The 23,792-nt window shown below is 35.4% G+C and overlaps 1 protein-coding gene across 22 annotated transcripts in view; it reads right to left on the bottom strand.

Annotated features, from left to right (window-relative positions):
- The window catches only part of CCDC91 (coiled-coil domain containing 91), a 476,760-nt gene that overhangs the window by 223,543 nt on the left and 229,425 nt on the right, over window positions 1-23,792 (bottom strand). For all 22 annotated transcript variants that reach the window (XM_074402990.1, XM_074402983.1, XM_074402984.1 and 19 more), the window contains 3 exons: window positions 4,323-4,415; window positions 4,158-4,226; window positions 1,717-1,893 (listed from right to left, as the gene is read on the bottom strand). In XM_074402990.1, the coding sequence (XP_074259091.1) occupies window positions 1,717-1,893; window positions 4,158-4,226; window positions 4,323-4,415 (339 nt within the window). The remainder of the gene's footprint in view (window positions 1-1,716; window positions 1,894-4,157; window positions 4,227-4,322; window positions 4,416-23,792) is intronic.

Raw genomic sequence — 23,792 nt, 5'->3', positions numbered from 1 at the left:
TTAGGCTACTTAAGTTTCACAATGTTTTTGTGTTACCATACTAATATTTCCTAATTTCTACTGTGACTTACTAGACAAAGAAAGATATTAATTGCTCTTAATTATGGTTCATATTTAGTTTTCTTTCAGAAAACATTTGAATGCTATGAAGTGACTTTAAAAATGGCTTCCAAGCTTTTAAAAAGTCAGTTCCTTCAGTTTGTAGTCAAAACAGTTTATAGGTCCCTGGAGAGTGGCTCTTTGGGCTCTATATATTACAACCAGCTGCCAAACACCTAGAAGACAGAATAAGCACTGGCCTCTGCATCTAGGCAGGGGCTCAGCAGAAAGTGGAAGCAGCTGCTGTTCATATTAATGACCTGAGCTTCCCATAAAGTCTGGATGAAGGCATTGCTACTCAATCATGGGTTACAGGGTGACACTAATAACACTTTCATTATTTCATCTGAAGTACAACTGTTACATGTGAGACTATCTACAGTATTACACAATTAATCTAAAGCAGCCATATTCTTTCTAGATAGAAGATGGACACGTTGTATAAAAGAAAGTCATAGAACCCTATCCAGAAATTATTTTTTTATTTGGCTTTAAACAACAACTATATGCTTATTAATCCAAAATTTCTATGTCCAGCCCTGACAACTCCCCTGAATTCCATTTCTATATTTCTAACTGCCTACTCAACATTTCCTCTAGGATCACGAATAGGCCATCACACAATTAATACACATAAATCAGATTTTTAGCCCCATGAAACTTAACCTTTTCTCACCTTAGTAAAAGAAACCACATCCAAAATCACCAACCATCTAGTCAGTTATTCTGATAGTCATTTGTTTTTTTAAAAATCAGCTCTATTAAGGTATTACATATAATAGTTTTCACCAATATTAAATGTGTAATTTGATAAGTTTTGCCAAATGTAAGTGCTATCACAATCAACATATAAAACATTACCACTGCCCTCAAAATATTCCCCTGCCCCCCGTTATTCTATCTTCTACTGATGTATCTTCTCTCATACCACTTTTGTCTTCTCTAGAACTCCATATAAATTGAATTATATGACAAGCAAATTTACTGAGTTTGGTTTCTTTCCTAACTTTATTACCTAAAGAAATCTCCTATAACCATTCTTAGCTAAACATATAAACCAGAATTTTTTTCCTAGCCCACAGCACCACATGGTACTATCTTGCTTATCATAGCTCTTTTCCAACTTGGATGTAAGCTCCATGAAAGCACAGGGGCGCTGTCTATCTTGTTTAATGTTGTGTGTAAGAAAAGTCTAAGAGTGCCAACATATGGCAGATGCAATTTGAATCAAATTGTTTTCTATACAAATATATTATTTTGTATTGACTGAGTTTGTGTGCGTGTGTGTGTGTCTGTTTATGAGAAAAATTAAAAAAAAAAAACACAGAAAGTTTACTGTATTTGCAATGACTAAACATAAATTTGGTTCTGACCTTTCAGAAAACAAAGTAAAAGGGTAAAATGGTCAATTGCTGAGTTTTCAATATCAGAAAGATGAAAGTATATTAAAATATTTAAAATGATTAAGTAAAATATTAACATCAAAATGGAAAAATAAAAATGAAGAAGTCATAAATATCTACCAGGGTTGTTTTAAGTAAGACAAAAAAGTAAGGGTACTTCATATTGAGAAAAATGAGAAAAAAAAAGTAAATATTTACAGTTAATACTACTAACCTGACTTATTTTTCTTTGTTCTTGTATAGCTTTTTGAATTTCCTGAGATACTTTTTCTTGATCTTTTGCATGTTCTATCTTCCATAATTCCCTTTCTTCAGCATGGGCTTTCTCCAAACGTTTTCTTTCTTCTTCTATGGCTTTTAAAACAGCATCCTGCATTGCTTCTTTTTCAAGCTTCAAAATAAATAATTACCGGAATAAATTTGAAAGACTGACTGCATAATAATTTATTGCATAAGTCAGACTTGGTTAACCTAAAAAGATAAAAAAACTTTATCCTATAGTGTTTAGTTCTGACACTGCTGTTTTTAAGTAAACTAAATAACTGCTATAAAATAAAATCTATTATTCTTTTCTATATAAATATTCCTGCTTAATTTCCATGGCATATCTAATCTTCAAAGAAATCAAGCGTTAGCATAAAGTTGCCGATTTCAAACTATATGGTCTAAAGATTCCTTTACGATCTTAAAATTATTGAAGACATCAAAAGATTTTGTTTATGTTAGTCATATGTATTAATATGTACCATATTAGAAATTCATTTCAAGAAAAAACAATTTATTCATTTAAAATTAATGTCATTGACCGCATTGATAACAATATATTTTATCAAAAATAATTACTTTCCAAAATTTAAAATGTGAGAAAAATGTCACTGTATGTGCCTGTAAATCTCTTTAATATGTGACTTAATAGAAGACAGCTAAATTCTTATTTCTCCCTTCTGTGTTAAATCTGTAATGATGTTTTTTGGTTGAAGTATATAAAGAAAACCCAGACTCACACAGATAGTTAGTAGGAAAAACCAAGTATTCAGTAGCCAGTTTAGATAACTGTAGATATTCTTGATGACTTCACATCAGAACTTGACAAGGGCTAGTTCTTAAAGGTTAGGTACAATAAGGAAAATGAAATTATGTCAAATGAAATTTTCATACCATTATATTACAGTCCTTTCTTGCACTCTGAATGAATCATTTATTGATGTGTAATTGTTTAACATTTTTTATGCAAAAAATATCATTTCACTGAGTTACATGTCTTCTCCAGATGATACATTTCTTTTTATCAGGCATCCCCAAACTTTTTACACAGGGGGCCAGTTCACTGTCCCTCAAACCGTTGGAGGGCCACCACATACTGTGCTCCTCTCACTGACCACCAATGAAAGAGGTGCCCCTTCCTGAAGTGTGGCGGGGGGACGGATAAATGGCCTCAGGGGGCCGCATGCGGCCCGCGGGCCGTAGTTTGGGGACGCCTGCTTTATATAATAATTTAAAAATCAAATTTGTTAATATTATCATAAATCTCATTAGGAAAGTATGTATTGGAAAACAGATATAAATTTTCAAAAATTCTACTTTTTGCTTTAAATCACCTCAAACTCCATTCCAAAGAAAGAGTACTACTTTCCATTTTGTTCCTAAATCATACTCTAGCAGTATACAACTTGGCCACATTCCATATTATTCATACCAAGCAAATATGTTGATTCCATCTTCTCCGTATTTCTAGATTTTGCCTATTTCTTTCCTTTCCAAGCTACTACTACTACTCTGTTTCTACCACTCACTCACTATCTCTTAGCCACAGTTTTGATGCATTCTATGAATTCTTTCCCTGCCTCTAGCTTTTGCTGCCTCTAATTTCCCAAAAGTTAATGTCAATTACCATTACGGCACAAACATGTTTTTAAAATGTCAATATGTCTCCCGTTCTGTGGAATAAAATTCAAACTGTGTTCAGAATGCTATCCATCTTTTCAGGCTCACTTCAAAAGTAATTTATTGTTTAAAAATTTCTATGACACACATATATGATGTATATACTCAGCATAATTTAATGCATTCCTTCTTGCCCTCTTGGTATATAAATGATATTTTTCTTATATGATTATAAATTCTTTAAGAGAAAGACAAAATCATAGTCACCCCTGAATTTCCACCCCTGGCATAGTGATACACAGATATGAGACATTCACTATTTGTTTGTTAAATTTAATCTTAAATCTAAAACTCAAAAGTGTTAAAAGTGTATTTGTTGGTGTGTGTATATTTTATATCTAGGAATACATGATTTAGAAAAGTTATTTTAAACTTGGCTTTAAAAATTACTTACCTTGATACACAGACACACGCACACACAACCTCTAATTAGATCTAACAAATACCAGGTGGATATTAGTGTCCCAACATATATGTTCTTTATACGAAGTAGTAATCTATATTATAAAGCATTTCAATACTACCATATCTTGTGTAATGTGAATTTAATAAGAATATAGTCATATCTTAAGTTTAAAAGTAAATATAAGAAAAACATTGATTTTTACAGAATGAAAAAACTACATAAATGTAATTTGAGAATACTATTAATACATTCAGTTTTTAAATTCTACTTAATTACAAGCAACCCACTATTACAGATAGAAATACCTTTGCAGCAGATACTAATGCCTCTTTATTTCTTTGCCTTTCTTCCTCCAAACATTTTTCCAATATTTCCTGTCAATGATAAGACAGTTGGAAAGACATTAAATCTATTACTTGAGGTTGTTGAACACATTCTTTCTACACTGTGAGCACAGTTAAAAGTATTACCTTCTGTTCTTGAGATTGCTGAATCAAAGCTTCCTTTATTTTTTCTTTTAACAGTTCCTTCTCTGTATCTAGCATTTCAAGGAGCCTCTGATGCTACAAGGAAAGATAAGCAAATTATATTGTCTCTGAGACAGATGATCGATCAACAAGGAGAATGGCTGGTAGAATTCATTTGTCTGGTACTGAAGTAGTTACTAAAGGAAAAAATGAGAAGTTCCCTAAAGTGAAGCCTTAGCAGAAAAAAAAAAACCACACCAAATTCACCTTTCCACAGTCAGGCAAGATACATACATTTTTTTAGCCTTAAGTTCAACAGAAGATACGACATGAAATCTAACTTAAGAACACCTACTCAAAATTGAAAAATTAATCAGAAAATGACTTTTCCTAAATTAAATTTCAAAAAAATTAACTCTAAAATTATTATTAACTTGCAGCAACAGAAGTTATTAGATAACTGAGAAACAAAAAAAAAATCAACTTGATGATTAACTATCATCACAGATAATTCATGTTCCAAGTAAGGCAAATTGTTAAAAAAAACTGAATGATTTTTAGACTTCCACCAAGATGGCCAAATAGGAACAGCTCCAGAGTGCAGTTCCCAGTAAGAGTGACAGAGAGGACAAGTGATCACTGCATTTCCAACTGAGGTACCAGGTTCATCTCAATAAGACTGGTTGGACAGTGTGTGTAGCCCAAGAAGGGCAAACCAAGGCAGGGCAAGGCACTACCTCACCTGGGAAGTGCAACTGGCCAGAGGACTCCCCTCCTACCCAATGGAGGCCATTGGGAATTTTTCCACTCTGGGACTCCAGTTCAGATACTGTGCTTCTCCCAAGGTCTTTACAACCCACAAACCAGGAGATCCCCACCAGGCCAACAAGCTCTGCAAGTTACCAGCCCAGATCGGAGTAGCCGTTCTGGCTGGTACCACGGGTTATCAGTGCAAATCTGGGTGGCTGTTTGGGCTGGCATATGGAGCGACTGAGAGACAGAGCTTCCCACTCCCCAGAAAGAGGGGGAACTGAAGGCAGGGAGCCAAGTGATATGGCTTGGCAGAGCCAAGTACATTAGTTCGAGCTTGAACCAGGATGATCCAACTCGCTGGAGGGAAGGGCATCTGCAATTGCCAAGGGGGTTCTAACCTTACGTCTGTAAACAAAAGCCAGAGGAAGTTTACATAGTAGCTGAACTGAGCCCATGGCAGCTCAGCAGTGCCTCTGCAGGCAAACTGTGACTAGACTCCATCCTTGATAGATAGGGCATCTCTGAAAAAAAGACAGCAGCACATCAGGGGCTTATAAATAAAACCCCACCTCCCCAGGAAAGAACACCTGGGGAAAGGGCAACTGAGTTCTGCTGCAGCAGATGTAAACCTACCTGCTCAGCAGCTCTAAAGGGAGCAACAGAGCTCCCAGCATAGCACTTGTGCTACGATAAGGGACAGACTGCCTCCCTAAGTGGCTCCCTGACCCCCATATAACCAAAAGACACCTCATACAGGAGAGCTCCGGCTCACATCTAGCAGGTATCCTTCTGGGATGAAGCTACCAGAGGAAAGAACAGGAAGCAATCCTTGCTGTTCTGCAGCCCCGTGGGTGATTCCAAGGCAAGCAGGATCTGGAATGGACCTCTAGCAGTCCTACAGCAGAGGGGCCTGATTGTTACAAGGAAAACTAAAAAACCTAAAGAAATAGCTTCGACATCAACAAAAAGGACATCCCCTCAGAGAATCCATCCGAAAGTCACCAATTGCAAAGACCACAGGTAGATAAATACATGAAGATGGGAACAAACTAGCACAAAAAGGATGAAAACACCAAAGACCAGAATGCCCCTCTTCCTCCAAGGGATCAGAACTCCTCACCAGCAATGGAACAATGCTGGATGGAGAATGAGTCTGATGACCTGACAGAAGCAGGCTTCAGAAGGTAGGCAATAACAAACTTCTCTGAGCTAAAAGAACATGTTCTAATCCAACACAAAGCAACTAAGAACCTTGAAAAAAGGTTAGAAGAAATGCTAACTAAACAGCTTAGAGAAGAATACAAACGACTTGATGGAGTTGAAAAACACAGCATGAGAACTTTATGAAACATACACAAGTTTGAACAGCCTAATCAAGCAAGCAGAAGAAAGGATATCAGAGATTGAAGATCAACTCAATTAAATGAAACGTAGAGAAAGAAGAGTGAAAAGAACAAAGCCTCCAAGAAATATGGGATTATGTGAAAAGACCTAATCTATGTTTGATTGGTGTACCTCAATGTGATGAGGTGAATGAATCCAAGCTGGAAAACACTCTTCAGGATAATATCCAAGAGAATTTCTCCAACCTAGCAAGGCAGGCCAACATTCAAATCAAGGAAATAGAGAGAACATCACAAAGATACTCCTCAACAAGAGCAACTCCAACACATATAATCATCAGATTCACCAGGGTTGAAATGACGGAAAAAATACTAAGGGAAGCCAGAGAGAAAGGTTAGGTTACCCACAGAGGGAAGCCCATCAGACTCACAGCAGATCTCTCTGGAAAAACCCTACAAGCCGGAAGAGAGTAGGGGCCAATATTCAACATCCTTAAAGAAAAGAACTTTCAACTCAGAATTTCACATCCAGCCAAACTAAGCTTCATAAGCAAAGGAGAAATAAAATCCTTTGTGGAGAAGCAATTGTTCAGAGATTTTGTCACCAACAGGCCTCCCTATAAGAGCTCCTGAAGAAAGAACTAAACGTGGAAAGGAACAATCAGTACCTGGCACTGCAAAAATGTCAAATGGTAAAGACCATCAACACAATGAAGAAAATGCGTCAACTAGCAGGCAAAACGATGAGAAATAACACAAAGGCAGGATCAAATTCAAACATAATGATATTAATCTTAAATGTAACTGGCCTAAATGCCCCAATCAAAAGGCACAGATCAGCAAATTGGATAAAAAGTCAATACCCATCGGTATGCTGTATTCAGGAGACCCACCTCTTCACACATAGACTCAAAATAAAGGGATGAAGGAAGATTTACCAAGCAAATGGAGAGCAAACAAAAGAAGGGGTTGTAAATCCTAGTCTCTGATCAAATGGACTTTAAAGATCAAAAGAGAAAAAGGAAGGCATTACATAGGTAAAAGCAGGCATCCCCAAACTACGGCCCGCAGGCCGCATGCGGCCCCCTGAGGCCATTCATCCAGCCCCCCGCCGCACTTCAGGAAGGGGCACCTCTTTCATTGGTGGTAAGTGAGAGGAGCACAGTATGTGGCGGCCCTCCAACAGGCTGAGGGACAGTGAACTGGACCCCTGTGTAAAAAGTCTGGGGACGCCTAGGTAAAAGGATCAATGCAAAAAAGAGCTAAATATCCTAAATACATATGTACCCAATACAGGAGCACCCACATACATAAAGCAAGTTCTTCAAGACCTACAAAGAGAGTTAGACTCCCAATATAGTAAAAATGGGAGACTTTAACACTCCACTGTCAACATTAGATCAATGAGACAGAAAATTAACAAGGATATCCAGGACTTGAACACAGATCTGGGCCAAGTGGACCTAACAGACATTGACGGAACTATCCACCTCAAATCCATAGAATAAACATACTTCTCAGCACCACATCGTACTTACTCTAAAATTGACCACATAATTAGAAGTAAATCACTCCTCAGCAAATGCAAAACAATGGAAATCATAACAAACAGTTTCTTAGACCACAGGGCAATCAAATTAGAACTCAGGTTTAAGAAATTCACTCAAAAACACAAAACTACATGGAAACTGAACAACCTGCTCGTGAATGACAATGGGATAAACAATGAAATGAAGGCAGAAATAAAGATGTTCATCAAAACCAATGAGAATGAAAACACAATGTACCAGAATTTCTTTTTTAAAGAGATTTAAGAAAGAGTCTAGAGGACACATTTAAAGTAGTGTCTAGAGGGAAATTTATAGCAATAAATGCCCACAGGAGAAGTGAAGAAAAATCTAAAATCAATGCCCTATCATCAAAATTGAAAGAGCCAGAGGAGCAATATCAAACAAATTCAAACGCTAGCAGAAAATAAGAAATAAATAAGATTGGAGCAGAAATGAAAGTGATAGAGACACAAAAAACCCTTCAAAAAATTAATAAATCCAGGAGCTTTTTTGAAAAGATCAAAAGAATAGACCACTAGCCAGACTAATAAAAAAGAAAAGAGAGAAGAATCGAATAGATGCAATAAAAAATTATAAAGGGGATATCACCAGATTCCACAGAAATATAAACTACCATCAGAGATTACTACAAACAACTCTATGCACATAAACCAGTAAATCTAGAACAAATGGATAAATTCTGGGACATTTCCACCCTCCCATGATTAAACCAGGAAGTTAAATCCCTGAGTAGACGAATAACAAGGTCTGAAGTTCAGGCAGCAATTAACAGCCTACCAATGAAAAAAAGTCCAGGTCAAGATGGGTTCACAGCCGAATTCTACCAGTTGTACAAAGACAATATGGTACCATTCCTTCTGAAACTATTTCAAACAACACAAAAAGAGGGAATCCACCCTAACTTATTTTATGAGAACAACATCATCCTGATATCAAAACCCGGTGGGGACACAACTAAAAAAGAAAACTTCAAGCCAATATCCACGATGAACATAGATGCAAAAATATTCAATCAAATACTGGCAAACCAAATGTAACAGCACATCAAAAAGCCTATCCATAATGATCAAGTAGACTTCATCCCAGGGATGCAACACTGGTTCAACATATGCAAATTTATAAACGAAATACATCACATAAACAGAACAAAAGACAAAAACCAAATGATCATCTCAAAAGATGCAGACAAGACCTTCAACAAAATTCAGCAGCCCTTTATTCTAAAAACTCTCGATGTGGAGAAACAGGAACACTTTTACACTGTTTTTAAATTAGTTCAACCATTGTGGAAGACAGTGCAGCGATTCCTCAGGGACCTAGAAATAGAAATTCCATTTGACCCAGCAATCCCATTACTGGATATATATCCAAAGGGTTATAAGTCGTTCTATTATAAGGACGCATGCACACATATGTTCATTGTGGCACTGTTCATATAGCAAAGACCTGAAACCAACCCAAATGCCCATTGATGATAGACTGGACAAGAAAAATGGGGCACATACACACCATGGAATACTATGCAGCCAGAAAAAAATGATGAGTTCATATCCTTTGTAGGGACATGGATGAATCTGGAAACCATCATTCTCAGCAAACTGACACAAGAACAGAAAATCAAACACTGCAAGTTCTCACTCATAGGTGGATGTTGAACAATGAAAACACATGGACACAGGGAGGGGAACATCACACACTGGGGTCCCTTGGCGGGGACTAGGGAAGGGGTAGGGGGTGTAGAAAGGTTAGGGAGGGATAATATGGGAGAAATGCCAGATATAGGTGATGGGGGGATGGAGGCAGCAAACCACATTGCCATATATGTACCTATGCAACAACCCTGCATGATCTGCACATGTACCCCAGAACCTAAAAGTACAATAAAAAATACTCTTAACATATCTCAAAATAATAAAATCTATTTATGAGAAACCCACAGCCAATATCATATTGAATGGGCAAAAACTGGAAGCATTCCCTTTGAAAACTGGCACTAGACAAGCCTGCCCTCTCTCACCATTCCTATTCAACATAGTATTGAAAATTCTAGCCAGAATGATCAGGCCAGAAAAAAAATATGGGGTATTCAATTAGGAAAAGAGGAAGTCAAATTCTCACTCTTTGCAGACAACATGATTGTATATTTAGAAGACCCCATAATCTCAGCCCGAAATCTCCTTAAAATGATAAGCAACTTCACCAAAGTCTCAGGATACAAAATCCATGTTCAAAAATCTTGAGCATTCCTAAACACCATTAACAGACTTAGAGCCAAATCATGAGTGAACTCCCATTCAGAACTGCTACAAAGAGACTAAAACACCTAGTAATACAACCAACAAAGGTTGTGACTGATCTCCTCAAGGAGAATTACAAACCACTGCTTAAGGAAATAAGAGAGGACACAAACAGATGGAAAAACATTCCATGCTCATATCGATATCCATGATATGGTGAAAATGGCCATACAGCCCAAAGTATTTTATAGATTCAAAGCTATTCGCATCAAGCTACCATTGACCTTCTTCACAGAACTGGAAAAAACCACCTTAAACTTCACATGGAACCAAAAAAAAACCCCACATAGCCAAGACAATCCTAAGTAAAAAAACAAAGCTGGAGGCTTGACGCGACCTGATTTCAAACTATACTACAAGGCTACAGTAATCAAAACAGCATGGTACTGGTACCAAAACAGAGATACAGAACAATGGAACAGAACAGAGGCCTCAGAGGCAATACCACACATTTACAATCATCTGATCTTTGACAAACCTCACAAAAACAAGCAATGGAGAAAGGATTCCGTATTCAATAAATGTTTCTGGGAAAACTGGCTAGCCATGCACAGAAAGCTGAAACTGGACCCCTTCTTTACACCTTACACAAAAATTAACTCCAGATGGATTAAAAGTTTAAACATAAGACCCAACGCCATAAAAACCCAAGAAGTAAACCTAGGCAACACCATTCAGGACGTAAGCATATGCAAGGACTTCGTGACTAAAACACCAAAAGCAATGGCAACAAAAGCCAAAATAGACAATTGGGATCTAATTAAATTTAAGAGCTTCTGCACAGCAAAAGAAATAATCAGTACAGTGAACTGGCAAGCAACAGAATGGGAATAAATTTTAGCAAGCTACCCATCTGACAAAGGGCTAATATCCAGAATCTACAAAGAACTAAAGCAGATTCACAAAAAAATAAATAAATAAATAACCCATTCAAAAAGTGGGTGAAGGATATGAATAAATACTTTTCAAAAGAAGACATTTATGTGGTCAACGAACATATGAAAAAATGTTCATTATCACTGGTCATTAGAGATATGCAAAATCAAAACCACACTGAGATACCATCTCATGCCAATTAGAATGGTGATCATTAAAAAATCCTGACACAACAGATGCTCGAGAGGATGTGAAGAAATAGGAACACTTTTACATGTTTGGTGGGAGTGTAAATTAGTTCAATCATTGTAGAAGACACTGTGGTGATTCCTAAAGGACCTAAAAATAGAAATTCCATTTGACCCAGCAATCCCATTACTGGGTATATATTCAGTGGATTATAAATCGTTCTATTATAAAGACAGATGCACAAGTAAGTTCACTATGACACTGTTTACAATAGCAAAGACCTGGAACCAACCCAAATGCCCATCAATGATAAACTGGAGAAAGAAAATGTGACACACATACACCATGGAATACTATGCAGCCATAAAATAGGATGAGTTCATGTCTTTTGCAGAAACATGGGTGAATCTGGAAACCATTATTCTCAGCAAACTGACAGAAGAACAGAAAACCAACCACATGTTCTCACTCACAGGTGGGTGTCCAACAGTGAGAACACATGAACACGAGGAGAGGAAATCACACACTGGGGTCTGTTGGAGGGTGGGGAGGCTAGCAGAGGGATAGCAGTGGGAGGGGAAGTTGGGAAGGGATAACACTGGGAGAAATGCCTGATTTAGGTGACACGGGGGATGGAGACAGCAAACCACCATGGTATGTGTGTACCTATGCAACAATCCTGCAAGTTTTGCACATGTATCCCAGAACTTAAAGTGTAATTTAAAAAACTGAAAGATTATTGTCACCCCAAGATTTTACCACAGATTCAAAAAATAAATCTAAAAAATGAGTCCAAGAAATATTATGAAATAGGTAATATAAATGTGTATAAAGTTAACGTATCTGTTTTCATTTTGATGAGCTACATACAGAAAAAGCTCACAAAACTATCAACCAATTATCATGGACTAAGCACTTGATGTTTGAATAGAGCTTTCTGAGAATACTGAATTTTTGCAGCCTCAGTATTTCCAATAATGATGAGCCAAATACTGTTCCCGAGCAGTGCACTGATGTGGGAACAAAACTAAAAAACATGTATTGCTAGTCATATATTTTTCATTCAGTTATTAAAGGCAAGTAAGATATTTTCTCAGATTTGGAATGCTATTTGTATCAAGCCTCCTTTAAATATGAACTCATTTGATACTCAGTATTTTAAAACAGATTTAAGTCTTTTAAAGTTGTTCTTATGTAAGACATTTTTAGGGAGACAGTGTATATTGAGAGTAAGTGGCCAAACAGTCCATGTCTACTGTTATTCCTGGTTTTAATTATGTTACTTTTCATCTATGTTTTTCAAGAGAGTAAGTAAAATCACATGAAAGATGTGGTTTTTCCTTAAAAATGAATCCAAACTGTGATACAAATCATTACATGACTGTGAGAAATTACTGGTAGTATATGAAACTGTGAAAGGCAGCTTACTATCAAATGAGTACACTTACCACATAATTAAATTGTAAGTATTAATAACGGAGACTTTAACTTTGTATTCTATGTAAATCCAGATGCAGGTAGAATTTCATAGGATCAGAAATAATACCTAATCCTATGGAAATATATCTATATGAGAAAATATGCAAAGATATGCCAGGCAAATAATTAGAGTCAAAATGATTTTAAAAATTATATAAGACTGAAATTATTCAATTTAGGCTTGAGAAGATGTAAACATAACACAAATAAAAGAAACATTTTTAGAATTAAAATACAGAATAAAAGTTTTGGAGTTATTAACAACTTTGAAAACAAATGTTTCTAAAAAGAAAAAAAAACTGGTATGTTAGCAAAGTCAAAATAATAGAAATCACTAAGTAATTTATGGTAAGTGGGCTAAATTTCCCAAGTGGTCCGATAAAAACTAAATTTGAAGAGGGTACATTAGCTAAAATGACAATCTATTGTTTATAAAATTCATTCCTGAATGTCATTTCTTAATTCTGACAGTATCCTGTAATAGAAGATAATTTTTGAGCCTGTTTGTCCAAGAATAAACCTGAAATTACTGTTTGAAAGAAGCATCCTACATAAAATATATCCTAAATAAAATCACTGATTCACTTGAGAAAATACAACTGGGTTACTGACTTTTTTCATACTTATAGAGAATAATAGCACTTTTGAGGTTCCGGGCACTGCTTTATATGTAGCAGTACCATATTAAACTCTCGCAACAAACTGCTGTATTCTTCCACATTCTTCTCATTTTCAGATGAGTGAGTTGAGACTTAGGCTAGGTAAGTTGCTAGGTCTTTAATGATTTCACCAATAATCATACCCTATATACTCATTAAAAGTAGCAGTAATTAATCTAATACTAAAAGCAACTCAGTACATTATACCTCATTATTACCTATAGTAATTAAAAGCTACATGATGTAAGCAGTATGTCAGGTAAGGCATCATTTCCATTTGGCTGTAATAAAATAAGACTAATCTATGCATCCAATTTTGTCATTTCAGACTACTATCATTAAGATAATTTCCTGAACAAATTGCACTTGGTATTAGGACAGATGATTCAGAAAGATACTGAATGGCAAGGGAAAATTTCTTTCTTTCTTCTTTATTCATTCATTCATTCACTTCTCCATTCCTTCCTGCATTCCCTGTGTTGCCCAAGCTGTACCTGAGCTCCTGGTCTCAAGTGATCCTACTGCTTTAGCCTTCCAAAGTGCTGGGATTACAGGCATGAGCCACCATGCCCAGCCAAAACTTAAATCTTAAAATTAAACAAAACCTGTAAAGCAAACAATAATTCACAAAAGGCTAATAAAAACCCATATAAATTTCAATAAAATGTATTTTGATTTTTATTTGTAAAACTGATACATGCTCATTATAAAAAATATAACGAAGTGAAAATTTCCCAGAGTAAGGTCACTGATAGCACTCAGGCAAACATCCTTCTGGAGAGCTGTTTATTAAATATATTTATGAATTTATATGTAAATATTCTGTAACCTTTTAGAATTCTATAGTATAGCATTAACTATTCCTTTCGTTTTGTTAAATGTATCATATATTTTATCATTCTATTTATAGATGTTTATGTGTTTCCAATTTTTTAGTTTAACAATTATTTTTGTGCATGCATCTTTGTGAAATAGTACAATTACAGTCTTATGAGAAAATCTTAGAAACTATATTAACAGGCTGAAGATTGAGTAAGTTTTGTATTTTAATGCATACTCTCAAACTGTGCTCTAGAAAAAATATCAAATTACACCTTTGCTAACAATAACAGGACCATGGACAAAGGAGACTACCCTACAGAAAAGAATCATGGTCTGCCAGAGCAACTCATCATCGAAAATGTCCCACTCTTGGAGAAAGGAATCCTTGCTCTACTTGTCCAGAAATACTCTATATCTGCTGCTGAGCAATCACTGGTATTTATTTCATCATTCTCCCTTTCTGAAGTGGGCATTTTTGTTGCAGTTATTTGGTTCTTTTCTCTCTCTTGAAAATCATTATAGTTTTTTAAGGCCTCACAAGGTGGCTCACATCTCTAAACCCAGCATTTTGGGAGGCCAAGATGGGCGGATCACTTGAGCCCAGGAGTTAAGAGACCAGCCTGAGCCACATGACAAAACCCTGGTCTCTATAAAAAAATACAATTAGTTGAGCATAGTGACCTGAGCCTGTAGTCCCAGCTACTTGGGAGGTTGCAGTGACAGGATCACTTGAAGTAGGAGGACCTCTCCTCACCTTTATGAAACTCTATTTTTATTATAACTACAAAAAAACTATATAGTTTTTTGAAGGGGAGAGGTCTCCCTACTACTACACTGTGTTTCCTCGAAGTTTCTTTTTATTTTTTCTTTTGAGTAACTTTTTCATTTGAGATGTTTTTGTTTGGTAATAATTTTATGTTCATTCATATTAAAACCTCAAACACAAAAATGTTGAAAGGAAATTCTATGTATGTGAGTGAGCTATACAATAAGCACAAAAGGTATTGAATTGGATTTTTCACTGTTGTGGAGATTCCCAAATGTTAGTTCTCCGAACATTTTCTCTTGAGCAAGTCTTTGTTCTTAGAAAAAAATTATCCAATCTCCTAAGTGGTGTTATGAGCCAAACATCCAGCATTCTAGGAGCAATGGGGTGAGAGGCATAGTAGAGACCTCACTACACAGCAATGGTCTTTGGTTTAATCTTCTTGTTTTTGTTCCCTGCCTTATTCTTGCCCTTTATGAGTTCCAAGATTACTTGCTTTGATTTCTCTTTTGTTCTGCTAGGGTGCACAATAAATCCCCTAGTTAAGTATGGTGTGTGTCAAGGACTAAATGATTTTAGTCCCTCCCTTCCTCCCCCACAAAGTTATATGCTGAAGCCCTAACCCCCAATGTGCCAGCAGTTGGAGATGGGGCCTTTAGGAGCTAACTAGGGTTAGACAAGGTCATGAGGGTGGGGAAAAGAGCACTCGCGCATTCTCTGTGTGTGTGCACACGGCAAGACTGTGGCTACCTATAAGCCAAGAGAAGAGGCCTACTTGGCAAAAACCTTTATCTTGGACTTTCTAGGTTCCGGAACTGTAAATACAAATTTCTGTCATTTAAGCTAATCTATGGTGGGTGTTCCATTTCGGCAGCCTTAGCTAAGACTGTGCACAAAAGGACTTGGGAACACAACTGCTAGTCATATGGACTTTCAACCATTCCTCGTTTTCAGAGCTACATAGCACCTAGTGCCTGTATTTCCCGTAGCTTTCTAGGGTTTTGTAGGACAAATCAGCCTGCTTCATGGGTTTCACCTCAGTAAGCTTACAACTCGCTTTTCTCTGCTAAATCAGTTGATAACCGTACACCTGTTATCTCCTTTCATATTTATTTGTCCTTCTGGTTATTTTTTGCTTGTTGGTTTTGTTTTGGTCTCTTTATGTGTCATTTTAGTGATCTGGGTTTTTTTTTTACAGGGGAGCAGGACTAGGAGGTAGGACAGATTAGTGTTTTTAATTCACCAAATCCAGCTCTGAATCCTTAGTAAGTTATCTAACCATCTCAAATAATTCTAATACCTACCATAATATGCTGTGACAAGGATTAAATAGTCAAATGTCAACTTTAAAATTAACAGTCATTTGATATTAGTGCCTAAAAAAGTACCAGCCAATAATAAGTGTTAGATACCATTCCTTGAAAACATATTTACAAACTGATGCATAACCAAGACTAACATTTTAAATTTCTTTAAGATGACACTAGGTCAAAATAAAAGCAGCAGCGATATAGTTTAGCTAATGTAGAAGTGAGAAAAAGAGAAAGTGGTATGCAGGATATTCTTTGGTTAAATGCTTCTATTGTTTTTAATAAATTCCTAATCTTCTGTCCTATGGCTGAGCAGAAGGAATTGATTTTTTTTTAATCTTTTAAAAAAATCTTTTATTGTATGTTTAGGGGTATGCATGAAGGTTTGTTACATAGCTGAACTTGTGTCACAGGGGGTTGTTATACAGATTATTTCATCACCAAGGTACTACACCCAGTATCTGAGAGTTATCTTCGTGGTTCCTCTCACTCCTCCTACACTCCACCCTCAAGTAGAACCCAGTGTCTCTTGTTCCTTTCTTTGTATTCATGACTTATCATTTAGCTCTCACTTGTAAGTGAAAACATGCAATATTTGGTATTTCATTCCTGCATTACTTTGCTAAGCATGACAGCCTCCAGCTCCCATGTTCCCACAAACACATGATCTTGTTCTATTTAATGGCTGCATAGTATTCCATCTTAAAATGGCAGAGCAAGTACCTCCACGGGACTTACATTGGTACTATTCTCCAAATGCCATCTCTCTCAGCTAGCTGGGTGGCCAAGATTTTGTGATTATTTTTCACAAACATTACATTTATGCAATCTTACCCAACACAATTGAAACATGAATTGTTCAGTAGAAAATAAATTTCTAAATTATCGTAACTGTCTCTAAGACAAATTTCAGCATTTAAAAATTGTGATTATAAAATTTGTGTAAAAGTATGCCATTCTTCTCTGACTGACTCAATAGGTTTCATAACATGTAATTTAATTTGTTGCTAATGGGCAGGTGTCTATGACAAATTATTTAGCACAAAATTCCATTGGGGCATGTTAAGTGAATTTACTGTGCTATAATTCAGTTTGTTAAATAACCCTATACAAATAGGGCAATGTTATTCCTAGGCATGTGACCAGTGATGCTATCACCATTCCCCTTCACTGAAGGGCTTAGGGATATAGAAATAGTATAGTCAAACACCAGTAAACAGGTTCTTCAAACTAATGTTACCACAGATGAGATGGTCATGCCATGTAACATCTCTTCAGTTTTTCTGCAAAATGAGAAAAATGCCATCTCACAAGACTAATGTTGAGTATCATCTGAAATAACCTATGTGAGAGTATTTTAAAAATTGTAACATTCTTTACAAATGTAAGAATTTGTTAACAAAAACAATTTTAAAATGTGGTCTTCCAGACTAAACATCCCCATATGTATGCAGAAAATACCATTTCCTAAGAGTTTGTTCCACTGTGCTAAAAAGTTAATGATAATGACCTAAAAACTTGTTTTCATACAAACTCAACCCTGTCTACTTGAGTCATAAAAAATAGTCTCCTTAAAAAAAAAAAAGAAGTATCCTGCTTTTGCCCACATCTCCCAAAAGTTCTCCTCCAGATCAGACACTGAAACTTGTATTAGTGATTCTTCAATGTGATCTGGTTTCAATTCCCTTAAAACCATGCATGCTTTCCTCAAGATGTTTAACCATGTACTGTTTTCATTAATAAAAATAATCTATGCAGTGTAGATGAGGCTAATATTAGCTACTATTACAACCCCTAAGTCTCAGAGCTTAATACAATCGAAGTTTAGCTTTAATGTTTCTAATAGTCCAGTGTGTATGGGTGGTCTCACCATGGGTGATTTAGAAGCCCAGTTTCCTTTCATTCTGTGTCCCCATCTTTTCCTATTAACAAAAAGTCCTCTACATTCAGCTGTTGAATAAAAAGAGGATAGAGCTAATAAATTATTAGCCACTTCTACAACATGAACTATCAATGTCCTCTTTTTAGATCAACCAGATCATAAGTTGTATCACGAAGTGAAAAGACAACAAAGGGAAGTGTCGATGCACCATCAAGTCTAAATCCAAACTCTACAAATTACAAATAATTATACGTTAAAGGAAATCTAAGGCATAATGTTGTATATTTAGGGTTCAATAAAGTAGCAAGATAAGCCTTGTTCACCATTTTAATAACTATACACATTCACTGAGAATCCATTTGAGGAATCAATCAACTTCACAAATGTGTATACGTATTATAGATTGAATACATGATCCTAAAGATCTTGTCATTATCTAATGAAAGAAAAAGTAACATGCAACATAAGATTGCACTAAAAAGAAAAAAAAATAACTATGTAAAGGTGCAGGGAATAATTGCTTAATTTCTGACAAGGCATATCAGAAACAATTTGTAGAGTTAAATGTGAAATGGGCTCAAAGATAAAAGTGAGAATCTAACAGACAGAAAAAAGGAAAAGAGGGTTTTCTAGGCAGAAGTAACATGTTAGTTCCTATAGGAGAACACAGAGTTCACCAGTAACACAAGCACAAATATGTGAAGGCTGTGGAGGGAACTTAAACTAAGAAAAGTTGGATGAAGACAAATTGTCTGGATGTTTGAAAATTAAGAAATAGAACATTTTTAATTCCTTGTATTATAATGATATTACCTGATGCAGAGTGGTACATGAAACTAAAAAAGTAAAATTTCAAGGGGCAAAGAAAACACACCAACCAGAAAAAAACAATACGGGAAATGGGACAAGAAAGGAAGAAGAGAAAATTCACAACGTAGGGTCACTAAGATATAGCAATTAATCAGGAAGAGAAGAGAGAAGAGAGAGTAAAGATGAGTAAGATCTGCATCTTGGGTACATGGGCAAATGATGATGTCATTACAAGACAAAAGGAGGAGAAACAGGCTTGAGAACCACAGAGCAAATAACTTGGTTTTGGAAATATTGAATTAAAGATGCCAATGGAATATTAACTTTTACTATGCTGTTCAGAAGTCTGTTAAAATATTAGTTTAAAGCTAAGAAAAGAGGTCAAGGGAAGAAAATTATAGCTCTGACAAGAAAATGGAATATATCCTAGACTAAGAATTTTTCCCCACTAAGACTCAAGAATTAGAGCTCTAGATCATAACACATAATTCATTAAACTACAACGTGAAAGAAAAAAATTAAAAACAACAGATTTCTACTTAAAAAAAATAGAGAACATCCTATTTTCTTCTCTTTCTAACTTTAACAGATACAGGATACTAGAAACCTTTTTAGCTGTGAGCCATCATAACATAAAATCCATATATGGACACATAAAAAGGTTACCTTATAAAAGCCTCTTGCATATATTCAGTACTATTTTATACAGGCCTTTCTTCTTATAGGAAACAGTTATAGATTGATATCAAAATCTGAGACAAGTTAGGCTCTTATTCCCTTTACTCATGGAAAAACACAAGCATACTTTGAAATTTGATCATAAAACACTTTAAAACACTCTTCCCTTGTAAAATATAATCAATTACTTCAAAAAAAGGTCTTTTGTTTCTGATCAAAAATGCATATATATATACTTTCTCATTGTTACCTACTGAGAGTATAGAATACTCACTCACACAAGAATTTATCTTCCCAGCTCATACTCAGTAACTTTTTGATTTGGTATTCTTTTTTTTTTTTTTTTTTTTTTTTTTTTTGAGACGGAGTTTCACTCTTCACTCTTGTTACCCAGGCTGGAGTGCAATGGCGCGATCTCGGCTCACTGCAACCTCCGCTTCCTGGGTTCAGGCAATTCTCCTGCCTCAGCCTCCTGAATAGCTGGGATTACAGGCACGTGCCACCACGCCCAGCTAATTTTTTGTATTTTTAGTAGAGACGGGGTTTCACCATGTTGACCAGGGTGGTCTCGATCTCTTGACCTCGTGATCCACCCGCCTCAGCCTCCCAAAGTGCTGGGATTACAGGCGTAAGCCACCGCGCCCGGCCCTGATTTGGTATTCTAATTCCATGCCCTCTGAGTAAGCATGAAAGATAAACCAGGAAGTTGAAAGTGTATTTTTGTCCTTCGTATGTGAAACTTTCAAACTTCACAAATCTTTTTGAGATCACTCTAAAAAACTAAAACAGCCTTATTACACAGTATGTGCAATTCACAGCGGCAAATCGGGCTTTTCAGAAAATTGCCCTTGTATTATTTTTTCAGAACTATGTATAATGACACTGTGCATTAAAATCTTCAAAGAATCGCTGGCAAGCAGGACTAAAAAACTCTGGTCTATCATATGAAGTCTAAACTCCTAATCATTTCATACACATCTTTAACAATGTACTTCTAAGTAAAGTATGTCATGAATTTTCATGAATGCCTGAAATAGCCTTTTCTCAACACTTCATTCTCAATATTCCTCAGTTTATCACCTAGAAAATGACAACGCATCCTCCTGGATTCAATGTGTTTTCTGAATATGCAGGCAATAGTAATTCCCCTTTTGCTTGTGGTTGGTCTTATAGTACTTAAAAAATTATTGCAGAATGTTTTAAAAATACAGCAAGTTAAACAAAATAGAATAATGGAACTCTCTACAACCATCACTCACTTTCAACAATTATCAATGTTATGATAATATTTTATCATCTTTAATGCCACCCACTACCTACTTAATAATGATGATTTAAAAAGTCTTTCTTTAGGTAAATTTTACACACATGAAAATACACAAATCTTAACTATGCACTTAGCTGTGCGATACACATCTTTAATACAGAACATTTTCATTGCCCCCCAAAATTCCCTTTCCTCCAAAGCAACAAATGTTCTGTTATTTTCCTCTGACCATATATCACAGGCATACACATATGTATATGAAATATATATGTATACATACCAACAAGCTTCATTGCTCTGCCAAAAAATCTGTAATACTTTTATACAAGTTAGTTGTCATATCAGTATTTGATTCCTTTTCATTACTAAGCAGTATTCCTCTGTATATACCAAACAAATATACCATAATTTGTTTACCCGTTCTCCTCATGATAGACATTTAGAATTGCTTCCAGTTATTGGCTACTGTGAATAAAGGAATCACAGATTTTCTTTGATATACATTTCTATTTCTTTGGCCTAAATACTTGGTAGGAATGTGCATGATTTAAATTGAAATTGTCAAATCTTTTCAAATATGGTTGTACTACCAGTAATGTATGAGAGTTCCTATGGTTCACATACTAATCACTTGGTGGTTTCAGTCTGTTTAATTTTAGCCATTTTACTGGAAACACAAGTCTCTCATTAAATTTTTACACTGAATTTCCATAATGATTAAAAATGTTAAGTGTTTTATCATGTGCTTATTGGCCATTCTTATATTTTGTAAGTTTCGTCTTTTTCTTTTTAATTTCTTTTTAAAATTCCGTTCCCCCCAAGGCACCCCTTGTTTCTGGGGGCTTCAATGAAACTGTTCTATGTCATAATAAAGATGTATATCACACAGCTAAGTGCATAGCTCAGATTGTTCAAAGTAATATAGCTAAGATTTGTGTATTTTCAGGTATGTAAAATTTACCTAAAGAACTTTTAAAATCATCATTATTAAGTAGGTAGCAGGTGGCATTATAGATGATAAAAGATTGGCAGAATATTCATAACTGCTGAAAGTGAATGATAGGTGTAGAGATTTCTATTATTCTATTATGAAAGTGCTGTTCATATTTATTTTACTTCTCTTTTTATTACTGATTTGTATAAGTTCTTTATATATTCTGTATATAAACTCTTTGTCAGACATATGTTTAATGAATGTTTTTCCAAGTTTGTGGCTTGCCTTTTCACTTTTTTAATGGTGCCTTTCAAGTAGAAGTTTGCAATCAGATAAAGCCTAATTTATTGATTTTTCTTTTATGGCTATTGCTTTGTGTATGCTACAAGATTACAGCCTACATCCAGGTCAAGAAGATCTTCTATTGTATTTTCGTCTAAGAGTTTTTATATATAGGTCAATGATCCATCTAAAATTAAGAGTTGTGGAATCATTAACTCTAGCTTTAGTCTGGTATACTAATTGGTTTATATACAAACTGTGTTAAAGGCATGGGGCACAAGCAGGCTGTGTTCATGTCACAGCAGGGCTCTGTATTTAGGCAATAATTATGTATTTTCATACCTAGTGAGGCAATATGGGAGATAGAAAACAGCTCAAACAACTTCACTATTGTTCCTCTTATAATCAAAGCTACTAGTTAAGGAATAGTTACTACTGCGTTGTTTTCATTGTAATATAGGTTATGTGTGGTCATTTACCCTGATTGCACTGGTTAACAAGACTTGGCTTTCCAGAATTTTAAAAGGTATTAGGAAAATTAACTGAAATCTATACCAGTAGACCTCATCCAAAAATAGTAAAGAGTTTATTGCATTTTGCTTATCTAAGATATTCTACTAATTGCTTTTTAAAAATTGAAATTTTAGTAGACTTTAGCAAAGTGAAGAAAAAAATGTGAACCATGGAGTTCCACAATACATTAGATACTTAATGCAAGGGTGTCAAAGACAATCTTTTGAAAATTAACCTAAAATAAAGGTATTCAGAAATAGTTGTTTTCCCCCCTTTCGGAAAAAATTCTTCCAAGTGAAATGTTTGGTTCGGACTAAAATATAAATAATAGAGGTTCTGTGGTTTATATTTGATTACTGTTAAAATATATATATATATATCCTGGAATTTGAGTCACAAAATATACTGTAAACATATTTAATCATAATCAAACATGGCAGTTTTTTGTACATTAAATTTTAGACTGAGCAATCATGGTGGCTCATGTTCAGGTATAAAATTCCACTGATCATCCATCCACAAACTTCACATTGTGTGTGTGTGTGTGTGTGTGTGTGTGTGTGTGTGTGTGTGTGTCTGTGTGTCTGTGTGTGTGTGTGTGTGTGTTGGGGGGTTGGGATTAGTAGGTATTCTGTAATAGAAACTCATGAACATCTTATTTTAACTTCTGTAAAACTTAAACATTGAATAAGACCAAGTGATCTGATAGGACTGTCTCAAAAACATATGCTCATAAATATGCCTCCACTTAACATGACTTGAAAGACACTAAATAAATTTAATAAACTTCTTAAAATAAAATGAGTCACAAACATTTCATCCATTTATGGCCCAATAGATTAAATGTTATTTGGAAAGAAAACCTAACATAAACTGTGAGATTAAATCTACTTAAAGAAGTTACCACAAGCCCAAAATAATATCAGTAAGCTTCCTATTATGAATAAAATATAAAACTATAATATGATAGCAGATTTACTTCAACCAAATAGTCATATTACTAATAAGCATGACAAAATACTAGTAAATATGTTATTCTTCC

The sequence above is a fragment of the Saimiri boliviensis genome, chromosome 7 (genome assembly GCF_048565385.1).
Source record: "Saimiri boliviensis isolate mSaiBol1 chromosome 7, mSaiBol1.pri, whole genome shotgun sequence".
Taxonomy (NCBI): Eukaryota; Metazoa; Chordata; class Mammalia; order Primates; family Cebidae; genus Saimiri; species Saimiri boliviensis.
Note: the sequence above shows the minus strand (reverse complement) of the source record. Positions and strands in the feature narration are given on the sequence as shown.